The sequence below is a fragment of the Girardinichthys multiradiatus genome, chromosome 24 (assembly GCF_021462225.1).
Source record: "Girardinichthys multiradiatus isolate DD_20200921_A chromosome 24, DD_fGirMul_XY1, whole genome shotgun sequence".
NCBI lineage: Eukaryota > Metazoa > Chordata > Actinopteri > Cyprinodontiformes > Goodeidae > Girardinichthys > Girardinichthys multiradiatus.
The window spans coordinates 166,326-183,490 of record NC_061816.1 but is presented as its reverse complement, the minus strand read 5'-3'; the positions used below and the strand labels follow the sequence as shown (position 1 = coordinate 183,490).

General features: G+C 43.5%; 3 protein-coding genes across 6 annotated transcripts; 1 reads left to right on the top strand and 2 right to left on the bottom strand.

Annotated features, from left to right (window-relative positions):
- Nucleotides 1–1,006: 1,006 nt before the first annotated feature.
- On the top strand, nucleotides 1,007–5,291 carry arl11 (ADP-ribosylation factor-like 11). 4 transcript variants are annotated; one of them, XM_047354872.1, is made up of 5 exons: nucleotides 1,007–1,224; nucleotides 3,183–3,248; nucleotides 3,363–3,478; nucleotides 3,551–3,728; nucleotides 5,063–5,291. In XM_047354872.1, the coding sequence occupies exons 1-5, from the start codon at nucleotides 1,195–1,197 to the stop codon at nucleotides 5,189–5,191; spliced, it is 519 nt and encodes a 172-aa protein (XP_047210828.1). In that variant the 5' UTR covers nucleotides 1,007–1,194; the 3' UTR covers nucleotides 5,192–5,291. The 4 variants fall into 4 exon arrangements, with proteins under 4 accessions (XP_047210828.1, XP_047210829.1, XP_047210831.1 ...); XM_047354873.1 differs by having other exon boundaries at nucleotides 1,201–1,224; nucleotides 3,126–3,248; XM_047354875.1 differs by lacking the exon at nucleotides 1,007–1,224 and adding an exon at nucleotides 1,236–1,995.
- A 144-nt stretch (nucleotides 5,292–5,435) lies between these two features.
- On the bottom strand, nucleotides 5,436–7,459 carry ebpl (EBP like). The gene is made up of 4 exons (XM_047354871.1): nucleotides 7,152–7,459; nucleotides 6,560–6,629; nucleotides 6,003–6,141; nucleotides 5,436–5,690 (listed from the first exon to the last, which is right to left on the bottom strand). Exons 1-4 carry the CDS (start codon nucleotides 7,320–7,322, stop codon nucleotides 5,441–5,443), a joined length of 630 nt encoding a protein of 209 aa, XP_047210827.1. The 5' UTR covers nucleotides 7,323–7,459; the 3' UTR covers nucleotides 5,436–5,440.
- Nucleotides 7,460–7,898: 439 nt separating this feature from the next.
- On the bottom strand, nucleotides 7,899–17,084 carry cavin2b (caveolae associated protein 2b). The gene is made up of 6 exons (XM_047355071.1): nucleotides 16,689–17,084; nucleotides 15,980–16,120; nucleotides 15,357–15,458; nucleotides 10,333–10,593; nucleotides 10,103–10,255; nucleotides 7,899–10,000 (listed from the first exon to the last, which is right to left on the bottom strand). Exons 1-6 carry the CDS (start codon nucleotides 16,923–16,925, stop codon nucleotides 9,596–9,598), a joined length of 1,299 nt encoding a protein of 432 aa, XP_047211027.1. The 5' UTR covers nucleotides 16,926–17,084; the 3' UTR covers nucleotides 7,899–9,595.
- Between the last annotated feature and the right edge of the window lie 81 nt (nucleotides 17,085–17,165).

Here is a 17,165-nt window from a genome sequence, read left to right as displayed (position 1 = left end):
TCGTGTAACATATAGATTTATAGACACGTATGATGATGGTTTCCAGCTAAAGAAAAAACTCATTTTAAATAAGTTTAGAAAATCGCATAAGAGCAACACAAATGATTTTTAATACCGAAATCCTCCCTTATGGCCTCCACAGTCATGAGGAAGACCACCTGAAAGCAGGAAGCCACACACATGTCGTTGCTGCAGAAGCTGACTGTATTCTGCATCATTAATGAAAAGTTCAGTGGAAGAAAAACCTGTTTGAGAGGACTCTAAAGCAAAGATTGTTCAAGAGTCTAGAGCCGTTAGATCAGATAGAGCCGTTAGATCAGAATTAAATCACTTCATGCTAGAAGTTTTCTTCCTGCCTACCTCAAATAAAGTTGACCTATAAACCACCTCACTAGACCCAGTCCAATCTGTGACATTCTAGAGCAATACAATAAGAGGAATGAAGAGATTTTAGAAAACATCTACTAACTGGCAAAGATCTGCAGAACACAAGGTGGACTCAAAATTAGACATTTTTTTATTTAGGAACTAAGACTCCTCCAAAATCTAAATCAAACCTCTTTGCAAAACACCAAAAACCAGAAATATTTAATGAATCACTTAAACATTCTTCAAAGTGACCCACATTTACAAGCGATTTTTAAACAAGCACCAATGATAAGTTAGAAGAGAAGAACAGGACTGCCAGAACTTTTCAGGACCTTAAAACCCAGAAACAGCCCTGATAGCTCATGACCTACAAGGTCATTTCAAGTGTGGATCCTGCAGAAACTGTCAATAAACACCCTATGAGTGCAAAGCCAAAGTCATGTACCAACACCACCCAGAAACGGCGCCGGCTTCTCTGGACCCGACCTCATCTGAGATGGACTGAAGCAAAGTGTGGTCTGATAGTTTCTGGAAATCATGGACCTCCGGACCCAAGAGGAAAAGGAGTATCTGGATTGTTATTAGTTCAAAGTTCAACATGGTCACATGACTTCCTGATCACCTGTCCTCACCTGCTGTTGACTCTTCAGTGCTGTCAGACTCGTCTGGGCCGCCTGCACAGCAAGAATGCAGTCAGACCTGCCTCATCGGTCACATGGCCTGCTGTGAGAGCTGCCATTGGCCCTAAATCAGAGAGGGGTCCGGTGCACCGGAGGGGAGTTTCCTGTGAGATTCAGTCAGCCTGAAAACAGGAGAAGAAGAGAGATGGGTCAGGGCCGCTCCAACAGTCCAGAGGTGAGTTTTCTTTCTTCCTTTTTTTGTTTTTATCTAAACGTGTCACCGATCAGCTGATTATTGGCTCCAGCTCTGGTCCATCAGACCCAGTACTGATGCTGAAGAACTTTACTGGTTCTGTCTAGAAACCTTATGATCTGGTTCTGTGGCCAGGCATTACATCTGACTGTAATCTGTATTCAGGAGTCCTTTTCTGAAGCACCTGTTCATTGATCAGTGGGATGGTGGAGTCTGGAACAGAACCAGGTTAATTAAACTCACCTCTGCTGGTCTGGATCAGCTGCTGTGGTGGATCAGGAGATAAAAATACCTTAAAGTTCTGCTGAAGCTCAAAGATAAGCCCATATTTAAATCTGGCTCAGAAAGAACAAATGAAACCCAGATCCCGGGAAGGTGAACTGCATGTTTCCTGAAGCTCTGAACCACCTCCAACACCAGTCTGCCCCAGCAGGTAGCAGGTGTAGCACACCTGGACAGGTGACCAGTCCACCATGAGATGTTTGTTGTTTGATGAACATTTTTATTGATTATACACATTATGCCCCAGAACTTCAACTGATCCAGTGTCTGTTCACCAGAACCAAGCTGTTACTGTTCATTTAATGCTGCCTCACAAGTTTATAAGCAGCAGCATGAAGATGAAGCAGATTCAGATCCAACCGCAGTCAGCCAGGTTCAAAGTAAGAGGACAAAAACTGGGACACTTGAGGGCTATGGTCTCTATGGTCCACCTGCTGTACCACTGCTCTACTACTGATCTACAAGGCACAGGTGAGTGAGGTGAGACAAGATCTAAGATGTTTCATGTACCTGGAGAATCAAATCAGGTGCAAAAATCATGACTTAGATAGTGCTTTCCTGGACCTCGGGGTGCTCTCTGCAACCTTACAGGGTACCTCCTGTATATAACCTTACTGGAACTTCCAGAGGATTTGTGCTGGAACATGCAGGTTACTTCTAGAGATCTTAGACAGGTCACTGTTTGGATGTTTTAGGGTATTTTCAAAGCAAGGAAACGGTATTTATCCTGCACCATTACTACACAATCCAAAGTGCTTTACAAGAGGTCAAAGGAGAGTCGGATAGAAACTAACAAAGCATAGAAGAACCAGGTATCCAGATGTTAAAGGCATAAAACAGATGTTTCAAACAGTTCATTAGTCAAACGCTGCTGTTAACAGTAATGCTTTCAGTCCTGATTTAAAGGAACCAACAGTCTCTGAACATCTCTGGTTTTCAGGCAGTTTGTTCTATAACTGAGGAGCATCCAAACTAAATGCTGCCTCATCTTGTTCTGGTTCTGGGAACACTGAGCCAGCCGGGTCTCTGAAGACTTGAGGGGTCCATACCTTACCAGCAACTCAAAAATATATTTCAGTCCAGGACCATTTAGAGCTTAATGGAGCAATCCCAGAATTTTAACACGTATTCTTTCATAAACAGGGATCTTATTGTTAAATATTATTTTGCCAGAATTTCCATGGTATTTACAGTAATCATGGTCCAAGACGGTTCTGAAAAGTTGTCTGTAGTTGTAGGACAGTAAAGTTCTGGTGGTGCCTCTGAATCCTGGGCTCACCTTGCTGTCTGTCTGGGTGCAGTTTATAGAACCGAGTGTGAACTCTTCAGTGACTCCACTTCGGCTTCACTGACGGGTAAAGTTCTGAGTTCCTGCAGATAAAGTGGTTCTGGTATCTCCCCTAATGGGTGAAGAACTTTGGAAAACAATATGGTCTGTAGAGCTTTTCAAAAAATAACTTGCAGAGGTCACCTCTTCTAGCAGCACCATGTTCAGATGAAAATATTTGATAATCCTTATTGAAGAACCCCCTGATTGTGGTTCTGGTTCTGCCCTAAAGCTCTGAGAGACTGATTGACTTCAGGCATCTGTTTTCCTTCAGAACCAGAACTAACTCCAGCAAGGTGGTTGTGTATGATAACCTGTTACCTGTGTCCAGGTGATCATGATGGGTCTGGACTCTGCTGGAAAGTCCACTGTGTTGGCCCGAATGCTCACAGGAGAGGTGAGTGTCCTGTCAGAATATTCTTACTGTCTGAGGGTATGCATTTGATTTTAAAACCTAGCATTCGCTGAGTCCAAAGCCTTCGTGTTCTAATGCGACCGTTTCCACGCTCAGATGGTGAACACGTCACCGACTGTGGGCTTCAATGTGGGAAATCTGGAACTAGATAAGGATTCGTGTCTGACAGTGTGGGACGTCGGAGGACAGAAGAGCATGAGACCCAACTGGAAGTGAGTAAACGAACCCCAGCTACCCCCAACAACCTACCAGCCAACCCACAGCACATGTTGTGGGTTCTGCAGGTACTACCTGGATGATTGCAAGGCACTGGTGTTCGTGGTGGACGGCAGTGACGCAGCTCGCATGCCAGAGGCCCAGAAGGCTCTGAAGAAAATCCTCAGTGACGAGAGGCTGCGAGGAGTTCCTCTGATGGTTCTGGCCAACAAGAAGGATCTACCCAACACAATGACCATACAGGAGGTAGGAACATTACAGATGGTGCTACCTTTAGAGACTGTGAATGCTGAATGGGACCCACATGAAACAAACAGGTCCAGGTGATTTCCAGTTAAATCAGTCCAAGCAGACAGAACCAGGTCCTAGTTATCAATCAATGCAGTCCAGTTCAGCTGATTATTTAAAATGATAGGTTTCTATCTAACAAAGCCTGGCAGAGACTGTCACTGACCTGCAGTAATACTCCAGACTGACCAGCAGGCAGCGACAGTGAATAGATGATGTAAGGTTCTAGTTGGTCTAAACTCATTGGCCCGGTCCCTTACAGTGGTGTGGACTGTTCCTAGGGTCAAAGTCCAGCCTGGGGTCATAGTGCATGCCCCCCAACCCCCGTGGATAAGCAGGCATAAACCATGGATGGAGTGAGACTATAAACCGCAGGAATACCTAGTGAGAAAAGTTGGTAATGACTGTAATAGTAACTGATTTATGTGTTTCCACAAAGGTGTAGATTCAGACATTTTAGTTTGATTACATCACAGAACTGCTCATTATAGAAGTGGCTGGAGTTTCCAGATTTTATTATTTATTAAAACCATTGTACAGAAGTAAAATCATAAAAAAATGGTCCGGGATGTTATTTATGTAGTACTAAATTACACTTTGGTGACATTTGACAGTAAAAATATGAACTGATTCCTTTTTGAGTTGTTTCTCTATAATAACTCTAGTTTAGGACTTGAAGTTAAAACTGCCTGAGGCCTGTTACTTTTGCACAAGATGGGAATCATGCACTGAAGCTGGGAATCATGCAGAGGTGCACCAATGAACCCGAACTGGCTGAAACCCATACTGGAAGCCAGAACTGTAAAGGGAAAAGAACCATGCGAGGATTGGGGTCTTTGGACCTTCATGGGAGGTTCAGAACCTCATGGTACTTTGAAAGGTAGGGACAAGAAGGGATGTAGGAACCATGTGGTTCATTGGTACCATATGGGAGGTGAGAGGCACGTTGAGCTGTACGTGGGTTAGGAACCATCACCGTGATGGGAGTCCAAACCCTATATAATGATCTTTGGGTTCTTCCCATGTTTCACAAACAGGAACTAATTGTATCTTTCTGATTGGCTGCTGGTAAGAAAGGAAAAGAATGTCCAATCATAAAAATTGTGGATGCTGCTGTTATTTTTCATCAAATCAAAGACAGATCTTTGCTGGTATTGAAGATTCTGCTTTAAATGGTTCTACCAGACAGATCAAAACTTTTTTTTTGAATGAAATTTAAAGGAGCTTGCTAGCCTGGTGGACCAGCCTGGTTCCTCTAGAAATATTAACAAATGGTCTAATCTTCTCCTCAGGTGTCCACCAAGTTAGACCTGGCCAGTTACAAAGACAGAATATGGGAGATCCAGGCGTGCTGCGCCATCCTGGGGGTGGGTCTGCATCAGGCCTTCCTGTCGGTCAGCAAGATGATCAAGGGGATCTGAGAGGACCAGGTGGAGGAGCTCCAGATCTGCCTGATGGGACACTTTTAACCTCAGGATTTTAGTTCTACAGATGATGTTTAATAAAGGTTTTTACTGATGATCCAACTGTGATCAGGCTGTTTTTTTTACATTCTGTTACAAAATCATTTTCTGGCAGGAATCAGAGGGAGAAAACGGCGGATCAGCTCAGACCATGAAAGCTTTCATGCCCTGATTAGTCCTCAACACATCTGGTTGACTGACATGTCTCTACAGCTTCTTCTTGTCGGCCCGGGTTGCGTCTTCTCTGACAGCGTTCAGACTCTTGAGACGCAACCAGGACTGGACCAGCAGCAAGACTGGAACCAGGACCCAGAGTCCATTAAAGAAGACCAGGTAGAGCCAGAGGTAGAGCGGGTTGGACGTGTTCAGGTGAGGACTGCCCAGCAGCCAATCAGGACAGAAAGTCATCCAGCCACCGTACAGCTCGCACACGCTCAGAGTGACCTGCAGAAAGTGTCTGAAAATGTTTCATGGATCAGTACATATCTGTGTGAGTCAGTATGGGTCAGTACAGGCCAGGTTCAGGATGGGTCAATACAAAGTGGATCAATAAAGGTCAGTGGTCGGATCAGAGTCAACCTGATTTAGAAAGCGGCTAACCAGTCTGCTAACCAAACACAAGTAAAACCTGAAGCTAAAATGAGTTTGAAAAGAATAAAAAGGAGTAGCCAAGCAGCGCTGACATCAGGTGAGCATCTGCTCAGGAGTAGTATCTGCCTGGGTAGTATTACAGTTTGTAGTATTATCTGAAGCAGCTTAGTAGTTTTACCTGTAATACTTGTCCCTGAGTACTGCATGTATCAACAGCACACCTAGCAAAGAGTCGAGGACGACCGTCAGGATCTCCACAGAGACAATCGTTGGATCAGAAACCAACCAGCGAGTGTCTGCTTTACCATACTCCTTCCCTACAGGTGAAACAGGTGAGACAGGTGAGACAGGTTTGTTTTCCAGAGCAGCGCTGAAATAACATCAAACCAGGCCGGCAGATTTGAACATGCATGCAAACCCTTCAGGACTGTTAAAGTATTAGAATATGTATTTAGAAGTAAATACTACATGAGAACTGTATGATCTTGGAAAGGGAAGTGGTACTTTAAAGTACGATAAAAGCTGCGATGCAGGTAACGTGAGGAGCGCTGATGAAGGGCCTTCAGTGTTTGGGTCCAGATGGCGCTCTGATTGGTTGTTGGGTGTAGTTTAGACACATTGGATAACATTAAGAGGCCGTTTGCTGGTACACGTCAACACATAAACTGTTCACTTACTATGACAGACTAAAAGTACAACGGAAATACAAAGCAACACTACGAGAGTAAAACTCACAGAGTTCAGCCAGAGGACCTTCAGACTCCTCCACGGTCCCAACCAGAGACATGTACACAAATGGACCCTCCTGAGGACAGAAATGACCGTCAGCCAGAGTAATATCAGACTCAGCTGCTCCAAGCTATCATTGATGTCTCCTGGGCCCAGGCCTAAAAGCTGCCACCCTTTGAGGAAAGGTCAGGGTCAGGGTCAAAGGAAACTTTCTGAGTTCAGGTCTTCAAGGATAACAAAGATCCAAGCTACCAAATCACAGAGTAATGTCCAATCTGGATCTCATTCAGTTGAAAACGTGTCAAGACAACAGTCTCCATGTGAGATCATTTCAAAATCTGACTGATCAATGGTCAGTTTGATGTTTCTAAGAGAAACTCTGTCAAGCCAGGAGAACGGTGCAGCAGAACCAGTGGAAGCAGCTCCGACCAACTTTAGCTGGATGAGTGGAAGTAAAACACATAACGAGGGATGTGGAGATCCTGTTATTATATGCATGAACATTTTAATTGTTTAACATCTCAGCAGTCCAGATTGTTCTGTCTCCTGGCACAAACAGACCCAAAGAATGGTACAAAACAAGAGGAACTCCTCCTACCAGCGTCAGGTGGACGATGACATCATAGAACAGCCACAGCAGGATCCACCTGTCAGTGGGTGAACTCCGCCCACCATACCTGTGTGTGAGGAGGGCAGCCGCCAACACCTGGAGGCTACAACCTAACAGAGACAACACAGAGACGAGAGAGAGACCTGGGGGAGTCTCCATGGTACCAGGACCACACTGTGTACTTCACAGGGGCGTTGGTCAGACTATCAGTACCGGTACTGCACTGTGTACTCTGCAAGCTCTGGAAATCCTTCAGTTTAACAGTTCGATCGTACTGTGTGGAGACTCTGGACCCAACTGAGTATGGGGAGATATCTTAAGACCCGACCCACCCATTCTGATTGGTCCTTCTGTTTGAGAAAACCAACCCTGCTCTGCTATTGGCTGCTGAGGAGGGCAGCCCACTTCCTGCCTCCCCAACGTGAGGGCTGTGAACCAAAGACTAAAGTATAAAACCTTTATTATCTGTTCAGGTAGAGCTAGAAATAAACCTGAGTTAAAGGATAACAATTGGTTCCACCCAGTACTTTGTTCTGGTTACACATGGTTCTTTCTCTGAGGTTCCACAGGAAATAAATCCTTTACAACTGATTAATGTTTTATTGTTGCTGATTATGAAGATCAGTGCCTGAATTATTGAACGTTGTCACAATTCATCATCAGACGGTTCCTCTGCGGCTAGCTTCATTTGTCCAGAACATTGAGAGAACTGATGTCAGAGACAGGAAACAGTAATACGTGTGTGAGACTTTATTGATTACAGGGTGATTGATCAACAGCACAGACGAGGCATAGAGCAAAATAATCTTTGGCAGAACAAAAAAAGAGAAATGAACAATCAGTTGGATCCCGACCATCACAAAGGTTTCAATGCTGTGTGAAACAGGCAGCCAGGTCAACATCAGGGTGCCTGGAGATCAGCAGATCCACAGAATCTACTGACCTAACCTCTACCATCTGGATCCATTCATTGATAAGAGACAAAAAGGTTCAGAACACTGAAAGATTAAAATACTGGTGCATGGAACATCAGAAGGCGCATTGGAGGAATCTAAAGCAGAACATCTAGGAACCATAAGGGCAACGTCTGGAAAACAAACGCCAGAGACTGGTAGAATACTGGTGGAACAATAGGAAAATATGAAGGTTCTGAAACATGAGTATCAGGGAAGAGTTAAGGGAGCATTTCAGGATACTATATAGTAACACAAAAAGAACATTAGGGGAACACTGGGGTAGTAAAGCAGAACATGGAGCATGAGCGGAGCACATGGAAAACAGCACTGCCAGGAGAACATTAGCAGAACAACTTTTGAGAACTTGTTCTAGGAACAGTGTTTAGAAGTGGACTATGTTAGAACGTTACTGTTAGTCTTGGCAAGGGGCACCAGAAGGCCTTCAGGACAACAGCATGATAGAGAAAACTTTAGGAACAAATTTAAAAGATCTGGGTTGATCTTTGGGGAACAGGAAGATCTCAGGAAAATAAAACAGGAACACCACTCAGATATAAGTGAACACTAGAGGAACCTCACTGGAATGTGCAGCAACCTGAAGGAAATGTTGGTGAAGTCTTTAGACATGCTCTTAGAACACTAAACTTTGGGATGATGTCCTATTCACTGGATCGATCTTCACAGGAACATCTGTGGAACGATGGTAGAACTTAACTGGCGTAGAGAACCTAAAGATCCAATGTCTGCTCATAGTAAAGAACCTGGAGGATGGTTTTATGTTTTCAGGGTTCTATGTTCCCCTGTGTTCACCTTGAAGGTTCCTGAACACAGGATAACTGTCAGGTCCCAAGGTTAAATGTTCCAGTAGGTTCTTGATCAGGTTGATTGCTATTGTTCTGATGGTTTGCTGGTGGAAATTAAGGTAAAAAGGAGAAGATTTTTTTAAGTCCAGGAACCAAATATTTATTTAATCAAGTTTTAGATGAGAAGAATTCAAGATGCAAACCGGAGAGTCGACACAACAGAACCTCACAGTTTACAGAACTTAGTACTGTTCTCATAGATTTTAAACGTCTGAACTTACAGAAATATGAGCTGTGTGTGCAGATGTCTAAACTCAGAAGAACATGACCTACAAGACCAAAACATATCTGACCTTGAAACTTAAAGGGACAATTCAACCTGTTCTGCCTTCATTTCTAATTGTGGTCTAGATCTCTGAGAAGCAAGAGGTTTATCTGAGGAGAACTCTGGGAGAACTTTTAGAAAAAGGAGAATTTAAAGAAAATACTTAAGGATGGCTACACCGACATTTAAAGCAACCTTTACAGAATAAAGCAGAAGACTTTTTGGTTGTGTTCATAGTTCTTACTGAGTGGAGTCACGCTGATTCATGGAATGAATGAACAGTTCCTTTAGAAAGGTCTGGACTCTGATTGGTCAGATTTGAGTTCCCCTCATTTTCTTAAAGACTGTTTAGGATTCTTCCTCCTTCTCCTCCTCTGCTCCTCTCTCCTGTAGGAGGGTGGAGGACAGAGCATACTCCTCACTAAGTCCCTCAGAGACCACTGACACATCAGCCTCTACCACCACTGAACCCTCCTTCACCTTGCTAACCTCCTCCCCAACCTCCAACTCCTTCTCCACTTCTTCCTTCAGCTCCTCCCTGACTTCCACCATTGCCTCTTCCTCTGTCTTCTCCACTTTCTCCTTGAGTTCCCCCTGCTGGTCAGTTGGAGCCAGTTGGGCGTGGACCTCAGTGAAGGGGACCTCCTGCTCGGTGCTGCCTGTTGGGGAGAGCTGGATGTCAACCTCACTGGTGACGGACTCCCTGGTCTGCCCAGAGGCCTCATTAGGCTGAGAGAATGAGCTGCTGCGAGACTGAAGAAACAGAAGAACATCAGAAAATTATCTTTACTGTGATCTGAGCCCAGAAGATCAGACTAAACTCTCAAAGACTGTATGATAGTCCAGTGACAGTACCTTCCTGATCCCAAATGTGAGAGGAGAGACCTTGAGGCTAGCAGTTCTCTGTTTAATCTTCTCTCGTTGTTCTGCAGAAACAATCTTTGTCCCAATCTTGGTCATCTTTTTCTCAATGTTCTGTCTGGAGAACGCTTTCTTGAAACTGTCAACCTGCACAGAGAGAGAGTCTTACTTCTGTCTGACTTATCAAACAACTGGAGATCTGCTCACCTCTCTGTGGATCATACCTTCTTCATGCTGGACCGCTTCAGTTTATCAGCTTTGGACTGGTCCATGCTGTCCAGATCCTGAGGCCATGGCTCATCTTCATCCATGTCGGCCTCCAGGCCAACATCTTCATCAGAAGACAGGTCAATGGTATGGAATCCCCCCTCCTGTTTATCATCACTGGTACCTGGTGCAGATTCCTCGCATTCCTCCAAGGTCTCCTCTCGAGGGAATGGTGGAGGTTCCTTCACAAAAACAGAGGTAGGGATCTCGTTTTCCTCCTGCAACAGGACACAGGACAACATCAGAAGAATCCTCAGGGATTTCTGGAAGGTCCAGGGAACCTGTATGAAACCTGAATGGGAACATTTTAGTTTTAACAGAACTTCCCCGACCAGTTTTAACCCATGAGTGATGGTGAAGCAGTGCAATTTAACAGTGAGGTTCAGTTGTGTAAAGACACCTGCATCTAAACCCTGTAAACAGGAGGATGGGAAGCTTGAGTCACTTTTACAGCCTGTCCACTCTCTGTAACACCAAAATCTGGTCTTCACCAGGTCTGGTTCTGGTCTCTGATCCTTCCTGAGGTGGTCTTGGACAGAATCTCACTGTGTATTCATGGAGAAGTGAGGGTCTGGTTGAGAGTTAGCTCCTGTATGTGTGAGGCTGTTGTTCCCAGATTTTAGTATCTTAGTTTCTCATTTCTGAGTAGGATGGAGCAGGAGATACATAGACAGAACTGGCACAAGCAGCTCTGAAACCAGCTATGGATGGATGGATGGGTGGGTGGATGGATGGACCCATTACCCTATTAAGACTGTGTCTTGCCCACGGCCAAAATTGAATAGATTAAAAAATAATCTAAAAGGAAGAAATCAGGAAAATCTCATAAAAATAAACACAACTCAGATTAAAAAGAAAAATACAACAATTCAATGTGGCTTACTGAACATAAGATCTCTCTCTTTAAAGTCTTTGGTAGTTAGTGACCTGATTTGTGACAATCAGATTGATTTATTTTGCCTCACAGAAACCTGGCTGCAGCAAGAGGATTATGTTACTATAAATGAGTCAACTCCTACTAATTATTAAAATTTTCACATTCCTCAAAATACTGGGCGAGAAGGAGGAGTAGCAACCATCTTTCAGTCCGATTTATTGATTAGTCCCAGACCAATCAATAGCTACAACTCTTTTGAATATTTAATCCTTAGTTTTCCTCATCCAAATTGCAAAGCACTGAAACTACTTCTGTTTGTTGTTTTGTACCGTCCACCAGGCCCTTACTCTCAATTTTTAGATCAGTTTTCAGACCTTTTATCTGATTTAGTGTTAAATACAGATAAAGTTATTATAGTGGGGGATTTTAACATTCATGTAGACGCTGAAAGTGATAGCCTAAATATAGTGTTTAATGCTATCTTAGACTCAATTGGCTTTGATCAAAACATTAACAAACCTACCCACCTTTGTCTTCATTCTCTGGACCTTGTGCTGACATATGGCATTGAGTGTAAAGACATAACAATATTCTCTCATAAACCTGTCCTGTCTGACCATTTCTTAATAACCATTGAGTTTAATTTAACCGAGTACTCCACACCTGAAAGAAAATTTCATTATAGTAGATCATTATCAGGCGATGCTGTAACAACCTTTAAAGAATCTGTTCCTCTTTTAATTTCCTCATTATCACAGAAAAACACAGTGGAGGGCAATAATTCTGTTTCTGCCCCTTCACAAATTGATTCTGTTGTTCATAGTGTTTCTTCATCATTGCGTGATGCATTAGACAATGCAGCCCCCTTGAAAAAGAAGGTAATCATTAATAGGAGGCTAGCTCCTTGGTTTAATTCAGAGCTGCGTACTTTAAAGCACAATGTTAGAAAATTGGAGAAAAAATGGCGCTCTACACACCTAGAGGATTCCTACTTAATCTGGAAAAATAGCCTACTGTTGTATAAAAAGACACTTCACCAAGCTAGAACAACTTATTTCTCATCATTAATAGAAGAGAACAAGAATAATCCTAGGTTTCTCTTTAGTACAGTTGCTAAACTTACACAGAGTCATAGCTCTGTTGAGCCATCCATTCCCTTAGCTCTTAGCAGTCATGACTTTATGGGATTCTTCTTAAATAAAATTGATTCTATTAAAAAGAAAATCTTTGACATACTCATGAAGATGATTACTTCATCCTCAGCAAGTGAGACAACATTGGAAATAACCGTAGAACCTGATTTGTGTTTGGACTGTTTTGATCTTGTGGAGCTTCCTGAGTTATCAGAAATATTAGCTTCATCTAAACCTTCAACTTGTATGTTAGACCCAATCTCAACCAAATTATTTAAGGAAGTGTTCCCTCTGATTACCAGCCCCATTTTAGATATGATTAATCTATCTTTAGTAAATGGATCAGAACCACAGGCTTTTAAGTTAGCTGTAATTAAACCTTTACTTAAGAAACCTTCGCTTGATCGAGATGACAATAAATTACAGACCTATATCCAATCTTCCATTCTTATCTAAAATTCTTGAGAAAATAGTTGCTAATCAAATGTGTGAACATTTATACAGCAATGACCTGTTTGAAGAGTTTCAGTCAGGTTTCAGAGCTCATCATAGCACTGAAACAGCTCTGCTGAAAGTCACTAATGATATTCTTATGGCCTCAGATAATGGACTTGTGTCTGTACTGGTTCTGTTAGATCTCAGTGCTGCATTTGATTCAGTCGACCATAATATTCTCTTAGAAAGGCTGGAATATGCTGTAGGGATCAGGGGAACAGCGCTAGGCTGGTTTATATCTTATCTGTCTGACAGATTCCAGTTTGTTCATGTAAATGATAAATCATCTTTAAACTCCAGGGTTAATTGTGGAGTACCACAGGGTTCAATACTTGGGCCAATTCTCTTTACTATATATATGCTTCCAATAGGTCAAATTATCAGGCAGCATAGGATAAATGTTCACTGTTACGCTGATGATACTCAGCTTTACTTATCCATAAATCCTGATTAACCCAACCAGTTAGATAGACTACAAGCATGTCTTGAAGATATAAAAACTTGGATGACGTTAAATTTTTTGCTTCTAAATTCAGACAAGACAGAAGTTGTCGTCTTTGGACCGGAGTCTTTAAAAAAGAAACTGCTTAGTCAATCACTTAACCTGGATGGCATTAAATTGACCTCCAGTAATAAAGTAAAAAACCTTGGTGTTAACTTTGACTAGGACATGTCATTTAAATCCCATATTAAACAGGTTTCTAGGATTTCCTTCTTTCATCTCTGGAACATTGCCAAAATTAGAAATATCCTGTCCAGGAGTGACGCTGAAAAACTAGTCCATGCATTTGTTACTTCAAGGCTGGACTATTGTAATTCTTTACTATCAGGATGTCCACAAAATGCAGTTAAAAGCCTTCAGCTGATTCAAAATGCTGCAGCAAGAGTTCTGATGAAAATTAAAAAGAGAGATCATATTTCTCCTATTTTAGCTTCCCTTCATTGGCTCCCTGTTAAATCCAGAATAGAATTTAAAATTCTCCTCCTCACATATAAAGCCCTTAATGATCTAGCTCCATCATACATCAGAGATCTGATTGTTCCATATGTTCCTAACAGAGCACTTTGTTCTCAGACTGCAGGTTTACTGGTGGTTCCTAGAGTCTCTAGAAGTAGAATGGGAGGCAGATCCTTTAGTTATCAGGCTCCTCTCCTGTGGAACCAGCTCCCAGTTTTAGTCCGTGAGGCAGACACCCTGTCTACTTTTAAGGCTAGGCTTAAAACTTTCCTTTTTGATAAAGCTTATAGTTAGAGTGGCTTAGTTTATCCTGAGCTATCTCTGTAGTTATGCTGCTATAGGCTTAGGCTGCTGGAGGACATAATGACCACTTTCACTCTCTTCACTACATTCTCACACTACTCTCCAATTTTTCATTATTTGCTGTTATTTCAGTTTTTAACTTTGTTCTCTCTTTTCTCTTCCTAGAAGCTACACCTGGCCTGGCTCTGTGTCTACCTGTGACACCTTTCTGGAGAGGGGCATCGTCCGAGCTTCTGCTGGCAACAACTTAATGCTCACCTTCTACAGATGATCCACATGGCCCTGTCTTTCAGTGTTTAACCCTTTCTCTCTCCTAGACATGGCTACTGACTGAGCTTTTACTGTGACTAACTCTATGTTCTCTCTTTCAGACTCTAACCTTGAAAACTGGATCAGAGTTTATCTGTTCTTTCTTTCTAGATGAAACGACTAAAGGAGCTACAACCATTAACATTTACTTTTCCTTCCCATAGAAAGGACTCCTGGATCAGTGTTTCTTTGTTCTCTTTGTGTCTCTGCTCTGTTCTCTCAAACCTCCAGTCGGTTGTGGCAGATGGCCGCTCACACTGAGCCTGGTTCTGGTTCTGCTGGAGGTTTCTTCCTGTTAAAAGGGAGTTTTTCCTCTCCACTGTCGCTACATGCATGCTCAGTATGAGGGATTGCTGCAAAGTCAACACCAGTGACTGTCCACTGTCTCTACATGCTCATCCAGGAGGAGTGAATGCTGCAAGTCACTGACTGGATGCAATCTGCTGGGTTTCCTTAGATAGAAAAACTTTTTATCCAATTTGAATAAATAACTGAATCTGACTGAACTGTTCAATGATTACGATTAATTGGAATGTATGAACCTGACTGTTGTGAAGAACCTTGAGACGACATGTGAATTGGTGCTATATAAATAAACTGAATTGAATTGGATGGATGGATGGATGGATGATGGGTCACCCTGGACACCCAAATCACTCTGCAGAGCAGCTAAACCTTTACTAAACATGCTGTGTAAATAGAGCCGGGTCAGGAGGTTGTAGTTGTTTCACCCCACAACCTCCAACATCAACAATAACTCTGTTACCAGGACAACCTCCACAGCCAAGATTTTCCAGGTCACCTCCTACAGTAACTCATAGCCAAATAAGGCTACTGGAGGAAAACTAGCAAGAGAGCTCTGTGGGACCACAGTTCCCAGCATGCCTCAGGTTATGTCACACCTACCTGGAAGATGAGCACTTTGAAGTTGTTCCTGCTGATCAGGTGGGCATGGTTTGCCTCCAACTTCTTCACCTGAGCGCCTTGACGCTCCATCCTCTCACGGACCTGCAGAGACATGACATGGAGATCCCTGTGGACTGTCTGACAGGTGTTACAGGTATAGCAGTCATGTTTAGTAACGGGTGGTCTGGTTGTTTCAGTCATTGGAACCACTAAGTCCACCCTCATTGCTGGGACGTTCTGCCAAAGGTCAGAGAGATTATTTAAAAGACCTAGGAGCTCCATTGCTGACTCTCCAGGCATCAGATGGCAGGCATAAGAAAGCTCAGAAAGCTTCTCCCCAAACTAGGCTTCTAAACCTGTGTCCTATGGACGGATGAAACCATAGCAGAGATGTTTGACCATCATACACGGTACCATGTTTAGGTGACAACCAAACAGCACAAAGCTCAGCAGAAACTTGAATGAACTGATGCAACGTTGGGAAGAAGAGTAGACTAAGATTTCACCAGAACAATGTGAGAGACCAACAGAAGCACCACCCAGAGTTCTTTGAAGGGTTCTACAAGCTGCTGGAGCACTGAAGGTCTAGCAGGTGTTCCAGGTGTGGTGATGCATTCACTGACCTCTTTCATGGTCACAGACAGCTTGCGGCTCTTGTCCAGCAGCTTGCTGACCGTGTTGGAGGTGTGACTGTGACTCTTGGACAGTCTGGTCATATCGGCCTGGATTCCTCTCACCACACCCTCCATCTGCACCTGGTGCACCTGAAACACAACCAGTCTCCTGTCAATACCCAGAACAAATCATGGATTAGTCAGAGAACCCAGATTACTAATTACAGATGATAAAGTGCTCCTGTTAGATCCAGTTTGAGTCCTCTCAGTCATCATAGAACCCCTAATAGTTGATGAAGATCCAGTCTGACAGAAGGTCCACTAGATGTATCAGGTTTCTGTGGTCTGGTACTTGTAAACACACCTGTGAGGAATGTCTGACATCTTACCTCTGCACTGCAACACAAACAGGAAGCAGCTTCCCACATTCCTGAATTTTCTCTATAGGGAAGTCAGAACATGGAGGAACCCAGCCCCACAGCTGCTCCACATCTGGCTCCTTTACCAGCTGCTGTTATCATGTGACAGCTCAGAAAGGAGAGCGGTACTAAGAGGGAAAACCTGGGGCTTAAATCAGATGTTTTTTACCTGGAGTCAGGTCCCTGAGGCCTGGTTCTGTCCCATTTCTATTTTCAGGCTGTTGCAGTTTTAGCCCATTTCTAACTGGACTTTGTTTGTACCTTGACCTGGCCGGGTGCGACCACTCAGACCAGCTCACCTCCATCTTGTTCTGGTTGTCTTGCACAGCGTCCAGCATGTTGACCAGCTTGTCGAGTAGCGTCAGGACCGTGATGGCGTTGACGGGGCCCTGACTGAACTTTTCCGGGTCGAAAGCTGCTGAAGGAGACAAAGGCGAGGCTTGCTCCTCACCCTCCATCTCCAGGTTCAGGCTCAGGTCCTGAATCTCGGCGGGGACCATCAGATCCTGGCTCTGGTGGGACTCAGTGGTCACCATGTCGACAGTGTTAGAAGCAGAGTTTCCCTGCAGCAGAGAAAACACCCAGACTGTAGTCTCTGTGAGCTGAGCTCTGATTGGCTGACTCTGAGGAAAACTTTCCAGATAACTTCCCACTGTGGAAAAAAGTCCACACCTTTAACCCCTTCACTGCTGCAGCTGGGACTGACTGAAGGCTCACTGTCGGCACAAGCACTGCTTCTACAGCGTCTACCCACAGGAAGGTGTGTAATAAACAAG